Source organism: Bombus flavifrons, chromosome 14 (assembly GCF_040668555.2).
Source record: "Bombus flavifrons isolate JBK064 chromosome 14, iyBomFlav1_principal, whole genome shotgun sequence".
In the NCBI taxonomy this organism is placed as follows: Eukaryota; Metazoa; Arthropoda; class Insecta; order Hymenoptera; family Apidae; genus Bombus; species Bombus flavifrons.
The window spans coordinates 3,123,371-3,131,385 of record NC_138455.1 but is presented as its reverse complement, the minus strand read 5'-3'; the positions used below and the strand labels follow the sequence as shown (position 1 = coordinate 3,131,385).

Below are 8,015 nucleotides of genomic sequence, written 5' to 3'. Positions count from 1 at the left end.
TTATGTTTTTCCTTTCACGACTTCTTCGATTGCATTCTAGAACATGTGGATATTTGGAGATGAATATCAGTCTACATATGTACATACATATATATAAACTTTTCAAATATTCTTCTCAATGCTTCTATTTAATTGTTTTCTTTATTAGCAATTATTTGAAGTGAAAATCCTTTTTTTTTAATGGATAATTTATTACTAAATCTACTACTTACTATCTACTACTTAAATATATTACTTAAAAATTTAATTACTAAAATCTCTAGAAAATAGTATTTCTCTTAATTTTCGTTTCACAAACTTAATGTTTCTTTCTTATTGCTGTCTATGTGTATATCTTTTTGTAGAAATTTTAGTTCAAATTTAACTAAAAGCAAATGTAATTAATTAAAATATTAAATGATCTGATTAGACTATGTTATATGAATCCCTACTCTTTAAAATATTATTTACCTGCTTGTATTTATCTCTCCTTAGACGGATATGAATTCATGGGAATTTTCCATACGCAGCCCCGATTACTCAAAGTATTTTAGCTTCGTCGATGTTACATTGTCTTCTCGGCAACTTGTTGCCCGCTCGAGGATCGAAATCAATGAACGTCAACAGCTGGCCGTTCGGATAGAATTTCCAATACAATGTATGCGAGTCGGGATTGGGAAGAAAGAGAATGTGATTCGATTAAAACGTTTTGAAAACTTCTAGAACTTTTTATTCCATACGAGTTCCAGAAAAATTTCACTCTTCAAGAATGACTCTATTTCTGGTGAAATAAATCGTAGTTTTACGGATGATTCATAATAATTACACGTGACTCAAGAAGAAAATTATGTTACACAAGATTACAAATGAGTAATTTATCGTATCAAAACGTCGTTGCAATTTGTTTACGGTATCCTAAGCTTCATCAACGTCGCTGTCACGTTACATTAAATGAATCATTTTGCGTTTTTCATGCATGATAATTTAATAATTATATTAATACGTAAAGACCAAACTCAAACCGCCTCGATAACAAATTTTATCCTCTGTAATGAGCTATTTCTTTCCAAACATTGTCCGTTTTATGCATCTCAAACTTTTTAACGTTAGGGACTTTCAAAATCTCTGAACAAAATTCGCGGTTACTTATCAATATTTTTGCTTTGTTACTCATTATAATATTCGTATATTGAAACGAGAATATTTTATTAATTTTATCAATTATAGTAGACAGCAAATAAATAAGGACAGCATTCAAAGAAACGAACGTTCTCTGAAATTTCCCCTATCTTCGCCGGTCGTTGTAACCTTATCGAACCGGTTCAAGGTATTAGCGGTTCGTTAACCATTTCCATGGTATTTATTGCGAAAATTCACACCGTACTGCGCCAATGCACCGTACGATAATAGCATTGTTACCTGCAGTACGCAGACCTTATTACGTGACACTACGTAGCCCGTGCAACTTGAACCACGATCCTCTCTATCTCTTCAGTTGTCGTTCGACGCGCGTCGCGGTTCGTCTTGTAACCCCATCGCTCGAATTTCACTAATGAGTAAGATAACGCGACCCCCCACATGCCCGTTTTACCGATTATTATATTAGTACAGTTGATCACGAACTAACTGCTGTTATAGATTAATCGTTCGCTTCTTTTAAGTTCTGATTCGTACTTTTTTTTTTAATTTTACAGATGCAGGTAGATTTTATATTTAATAATTTTTAATTTATGATTGTGTTCCTTTCCTTGATAGTATACCATTTGTGCAATTCTTCTGAGTCTACTAAATGTGAAATGAACTATTTTTATGCGGGTTGTGATAAGTGAAATTGTATGATGAAGCTTTCTACTCGACGTTGTCCCAAATTCTTGATGACAGTTTGAAAATTTAAATACGTTAACAATGGTTGAATGAACATTATAAAATTGGGAATTGTTGATAAACAAAGTTAAATATGTGGAATCGCAAGGTATTCCTCAGGATTATCGAAGTGGTGCGTAACAATGGAAATATTGTATATTTATTTTTGTACATATATTTGTTTTGATATTACAAGCTACTTCAGTTACATATTCATACATGATAATGAACGTTAATGTTTAAACAAAAATTCTAGCACAATTTGCATTTCAATTATATATTACTAATTGCTCTTATATCAGTGTTCTCACAATACGAGATAAGGATTCCTTTGAATACTCTCACGATCAATTATCTGTAATTGTTCCTGCGAACGGAACTGAACGCTAGATAATTGAATTTTAATTCATTCCTTCTTATTAAATTTTGCAACTATGAACATTCGTGTTGCAGATGCTTTGCCTTGCCTGCGTGGTGGCACTCAGGGTAACTGATGACGAAAGCCGAAGAGTGTTTCATTATTTGAGAAGTCGTAGCAGAGAATGGTCCCTTTTGAATAACGTCACATGGGGCGCCATAGGTTCAAAAATTAATATCTATTACTTTATACTTCTCCTTTTATAAGAGCAAAATTGACCCAAAAAGCCTACTAATTTTTATTACTTTCTTGAAATGTTTATCTCTATAGTTTGTATTACGCCATAAATTAGGTGAAGAATATTTTTGTATTGCTATCAGTTAGTTTTTCTATCTTTCAGAGTTACAATAACAATTCTGCAAGCTGTCTAGCAAACATTTATCAAAAATATTTCATTACATAAATACTTTTAAGATTATGATCGGATAGTGCATTATTCTATGTAGATTAATTTGAATGGAAATTTATTTTATGCTTTATAATAATTGATGTATAAGTACTATAGTATATGTTAGAAAAAGAAATGTAAAACACGCAACAACACACTTTTCTTTTGTTAATCTAGGCGCCGCTCTTGCAACCGCGACTTGTGGTGGTTACATAATAATCACGACGGGTCTTCTTATTGCTGCTGCGACAGGAGAGCTAGATGGTCGAAAGACGGTAATTCTTTCCGTTTTTTTATAACTTTTTTTCTTTAAACAGTATATGTCTATGACACGACGAAAAATTTGATGTATATTTCCCGAACTTTTAATTCACTTCTTCCTTGACAATTGTACAAGTCGACATATTTCCATAATAGTGGTATTGTTTGGAATTTTCAAGGTATTCTTTCTCTTTTACGGAACACTGTCCTTCGACGAGGCTGATTTTATCGTACATTGATGTATCTTTCTTCTTAACAAACACCCTGAATACATAAATTTAAATGTTTCTTAAAAGAAACAATAATTGTAATTGAATTAACTACTGGAAAAATGCGGGATCTTAAATTGCTATTGGATATAGTTAATGATTAGAATCGATGGAAAATCATAGAAATTTTCTTACACTAAGTGCGTAAAAGAATATTCGTTAAAATTTATTTGTAAGGTCAGGAATACCAGGAATTAACTTCGACAAGTTTCACCAGTAAAAGTGAGATGAAACAGATAAAAATTGAAATTACTAGACTCCATGACTGATCCATTATCGAATTACATTAGTAACTGATTGTGGTGTTACCTTTTTCTTATCCTCGTATTACGAAAGTTACACGATTATCAGTACCTCAATGAGTTTTTACAAAAATATAAAACATTTTCCGCATGATTTTCGGTAGCCGTTTTAAATGCACCAAGATAAATACACGAAATACTTTTGCAATTAATACCAACGATGGAGACTATAATAAATTTTCAAAGCAACATATTCAAGACTCCCACGATATTAATCTTCAGCATGAACGCATTTTCAATATCTTTCCTGGTTGCAAATATTTTCCGGCGGACACACCTCGTTCATTAGTCAATCATCATTGCATTCGAAGTTACGATGTACCGATCTGTGTTAGCAGAGCTCTTTTTACAAGGTTGCTTTTTTTTATGTTTCTTTCAAGTTATGCATATTGACCCTTGAAATGACAAATCGGTTAAATATAGAGCACGTGTTTTAACGATAGCGTGAGAACTGTCGTGTCCAGTTAGCACTGTCATTGAGGGGCAAGGTTAAAAGTATCCTTCGTATGAGCAAGCTACAAGAAGGAGCACGTAACAACATCCTTACCTTGGTGTATGGCAATTGAGCACGTAATACGTACGCTACTGTGACTTAGTTCTTAGTTAATGACTCATAACTGAGGCTAGGCAGATCGCAATCATTTCCACATGCGGATCTACGCGTTCATCAAGACAGAAATTTGCATTTAAAATAAATTGTTGATATTCTTAATTCTGAGCTGAAATTCTTAGCTATTTGCTCGTAGATGATATAAACGATGATTTTTATAGAAATATTTCAATGAAAGGCGGTACAATTGCTATTGTAAAGAAATCTTGAAAAGAAATACGAATTATCGAATTGTTAATGGTCGTAAACGTGTGAAGGTTGTTTCACGTTGATACTTGAATTTTATGAGACAATAGGGGATATGAAAGGTCCCGAGGATTTTAGTGAAGATTATGTTAAACAGAGGAAGTCATTAACATTTCATTGTTCTGCTTGATGAGTGTACGAAGATCTTTCTTTTCTATTTAAGGAAATATTCTTCCTTGGACTTGGAGTGATTCTTTTCGGTATCGTCGGCGCTTTATCGTTGGCGTCTATTGAAAACGTCCCTGAGGATTTGATAGACAACGCCGCGGTTTTTGGGGCACTGTGCTTGCTAACAGCGTTAGTTTTCATCGCTGACTTGTTAATGAGCACGCCAAAGAAAAAGGACAAGCATGGCATGACAGAACTTCTGACTGATAAAAGAGGTATCATACATTTTTGTTAAGATATAAAAGGAAGTGTTAAATATAAAATAAGGAGACAATATATAAATTAGCAATATATATAATAATATATAAATATAAATTATGGAGATAATACTTCTTAAAAAATTAAGTTTCCAGAAATGTTATCTTTATTTTTATTCACAATTAAGTTGACTTCCTTTTTTGATTGATATATAACAGCTAAACGACAAATAACGACGATTCTAGCCAGCGAAAAAGAAACAAAATCCCCCAAAATAAGCAGTCCTCAAGTTTCCAAAAACGACGACAGTGGCACTATAAACGATGGTTTCGAGAAATTAGACGAAAGACATCAAAGGAGTTCAGGGCAAGAACAGTCTGAAGATCCGCGAAAATGGGAACAAAATCGTTCCTCCAAGCAGCGTTCGAAAGATTCGTATGAAGATGAAGGAACTGGCGATTTCAATCGAGAATACGGGGAACCAAAAGAATATACGCAGAATTTTGAAAATGGGAGAGCTCTCCGAGACTCGAAAATGTATCGAGATTCTGAGATGCAAAAAGCTATGAGCAGGGACTCTTATAGAACGGATCATGGAATGGAAGCGCCTACTGTGGTTTATAAGGTTCATGATATTTATCAACGTCCAGTAGATGAAATTGACACACCTCGTTTTCCAACCGAAACGAATCATAAAAGTGAACCTATATTCGCGAAGATCGTGAATCCTAGTGTAAAGATTATGAAGGTTGAGCGCGATGTGGACGAAGCTATCGAAGGTTACAGGTAGTTGCACAATGAGCAGTTCATTACTATAATATTAGCTTCGTTAATATAGACGAATTCATTCTTTCACCTTTGCATCAATTCTCATTGGCGCATTAATTCCCTATTATATTATAATTATTATTTTCATAATCTCCTATTACCTGTTATCATTTTATTATTTTCTTAAATTCCTTTATCTTATTTCTTGGTCTTCCAACATTAATAGATATTCTGACACTAGTCAGTACGACAACGTGCCAGTTCGAATGAAAGGAATGTCGCCGAAAAGTCAGAAAAAAAATCGTGATGTTTCTTTTAATATTCCGCCGCCGCCAAAGGGTTATGGAAAAGAATTCGACCAGAGAAAAGACGAAATCGAAATACTGGAAGAATGCTTTACTTCGCTCCGAACAGCGAGCACGGGGACACAGACACTCAACATTCGAACACCTTCGTCACCCACTGATCCTGGATATGTTAAACATACCGCCAGTAATTGGCCTCATGAAACGAAAATGAAAACACCTAGTTCGAGTCCAAGTCGCTCGAAGAATTGACATATAATGCACAAAAAGTTATTAACTTGTTGCTTTATGATTTCTTAATGACTTCGTGTGACTGAATGATTGCTTGAAAAATAAATTTAAAAAACTTTCTCGTAAGGCAACAGGTTATATGATTATAAGTAGATTAGAAAGGCTCTGAGGTAGAATAATTTAGAATGATATGCATATCAAAACACAGAGTGTAAAATCAATTTCTCTTTACTTCTATCAGAGTATTTCTCTGTGTAATTTCCTCATATTTAATAAAGTAATACTAATTTCTTCAATTTCTCTAATTTCAAAAATATGATTTATTAATTTGATCTATTAATACGTCATCATTATTATGTACTGCCTTTTTATATGTTTATATATATATATGTTTTTGAAATGGGAAGGAGAAAAGGTAACTTGAGAAGCATACAACTATTTTCGTATAAGTAGAAATTTTTAATATAAAGTTTTAACATCTCCGTTCACATCAATACGTATACGTACAATTATTAATAATAATGTATCCTTGTGATAAACATGTAACCGCAGTTTGTTAGTCTCCATCAGAACGTACTCGTTAAAGATATTAGCATTTAATTGGATTTACATTAACTTTTACGTGTACCGTATCGTTTCTTTTTCTTACGCTTTTTATATAAATAAATTGATCCTATTCAACGTCGAAAGATGTCATTTATTTTCCTTATTATTCAAGGTGATCGGCAATTTCTTCAATTATTAAAAAAATGAGAAGAAAATTGCCCTCATTGAAACTGAAAGAAAAAGAAATCAACCGGAAGACGCAGCAGCCATCGAGAGTATCGACGTGTTCTGCCATCGAACCCTATTAAAAAGCTACTAGTGAGCCATGTATCGACATATTTCATTTTACAGAACCGTCGTCCTCTCGTTGTAGTTCTCTCTTTCTCTAGCCGTTTCTAAACGCGTATTTACAGAGTTGAGAATAATTGCTTAGACACTTGAGCATTCGTTCCTCTTCTTCTTTTTCCTCTTTTCAACGGTATGTATAAAATTAATTCTCCTTAATGAAGAAGATTATCAGACATTCTCATTCCTAAGATTGTTGTGTAACTAGATAGTCTTATTATTTTATGAAACGATAGTTTGAACATTGCAATATTGTTGAGTTGGTATCTTTATAGTGCGTTTGATCTAACGCGATATTCTTGATCATTTACTTTCCCTTTGCATCGAGGTATGTACTTGACTTATTTTTTAAGTTTGTTACATTTTGGTGTACTCGTCGAAGTTTATAGAAAGGTATTTCTTAAAAGGAGGAAGAAACATGAAAAATGCCTTGTCACGATTTGTCACGATTTATCTGTAATAGTGTTACCAGATGAGCTGTGTTTCAATTCTGTTCGTTTCTCGTTCCTAACTGGACATATTTACAAGTCAAAAGATTCTCAAACTATATTCTTCACTTAATTTGCGTATTATAAAATCTCTTACAAAATCTTAACCAAATCTTCTGCTCTTTGAATAAATAAATAACGAAAGAGTAAACGTAATTTTACTGACAATTCTTTGAAACTTTCGAACTTTATGAGCACTTTACGATATATTGAATTTCTTTTTCTTTGATCAAATTTCCTTCAAAGATGTCTTCCTTTATCATGACGGAATCGTTTCTCTTAAATATGTATTTACAGCGCTTCTTATTCGATTAAACAATACAAAAAAAGATTGTACGTCTCTAAAATGTTGATCTATATGATTACTATAAATTGAAAGTGCAGATAGAGAATTTTATCTCATGCCAAACCCAATGCTAGCACCTTGAGCATTGGTGGCTCGTTGTTCCATGGTGATGTATTGTCTAATTAGTCGTGAAATTTCATGGGCTTGTTCAGTCTGAAGTCGTGTGATGCGTTGTTGCATTAAATTACCGCATTTCATGTCAAGGTACAGAGTTCCTTCTTCGGATTTTACTTTCCTCGTGGATATTACCTCGGAATAAGGGTAGTGGTACAGGGTCTCCTAAA

The 8,015-nt window shown here is 33.3% G+C and overlaps 2 protein-coding genes across 7 annotated transcripts in view; one reads left to right on the top strand and one right to left on the bottom strand.

Moving 5' to 3' along the window:
• Positions 1–1,434: 1,434 nt before the first annotated feature.
• LOC138187290 (uncharacterized) lies at positions 1,435–6,302 on the top strand. The gene is made up of 7 exons (XM_069127915.1): positions 1,435–1,535; positions 1,735–1,975; positions 2,296–2,422; positions 2,826–2,923; positions 4,500–4,719; positions 4,921–5,488; positions 5,697–6,302. The coding sequence occupies exons 2-7, from the start codon at positions 1,937–1,939 to the stop codon at positions 6,025–6,027; spliced, it is 1,383 nt and encodes a 460-aa protein (XP_068984016.1). The 5' UTR covers positions 1,435–1,535; positions 1,735–1,936; the 3' UTR covers positions 6,028–6,302.
• A 110-nt stretch (positions 6,303–6,412) lies between these two features.
• The window catches only part of Myo10A (unconventional myosin 10A), a 63,059-nt gene continuing 61,456 nt past the window's right edge, over positions 6,413–8,015 (bottom strand). For all 6 annotated transcript variants that reach the window (XM_069127911.1, XM_069127914.1, XM_069127912.1 and 3 more), the window contains one exon: positions 6,413–8,010. In XM_069127911.1, the coding sequence (XP_068984012.1) occupies positions 7,780–8,010 (231 nt within the window). In that variant the 3' untranslated portion in view covers positions 6,413–7,779. The remainder of the gene's footprint in view (positions 8,011–8,015) is intronic.

Excerpts from the sequence above, each read along its gene's own strand:
- LOC138187290 (XM_069127915.1), top strand. The coding sequence starts at position 1,937 with ATGTGGAATCGCAAGGTATTCCTCAGGATTATCGAAGTG. Across the intron at positions 1,976-2,295 it reads TCCTCAGGATTATCGAAGTG|ATGCTTTGCCTTGCCTGCGT; the intron begins GTGCGTAACAAT and ends TTCGTGTTGCAG. Across the intron at positions 2,423-2,825 it reads CGTCACATGGGGCGCCATAG|GCGCCGCTCTTGCAACCGCG; the intron begins GTTCAAAAATTA and ends TTGTTAATCTAG.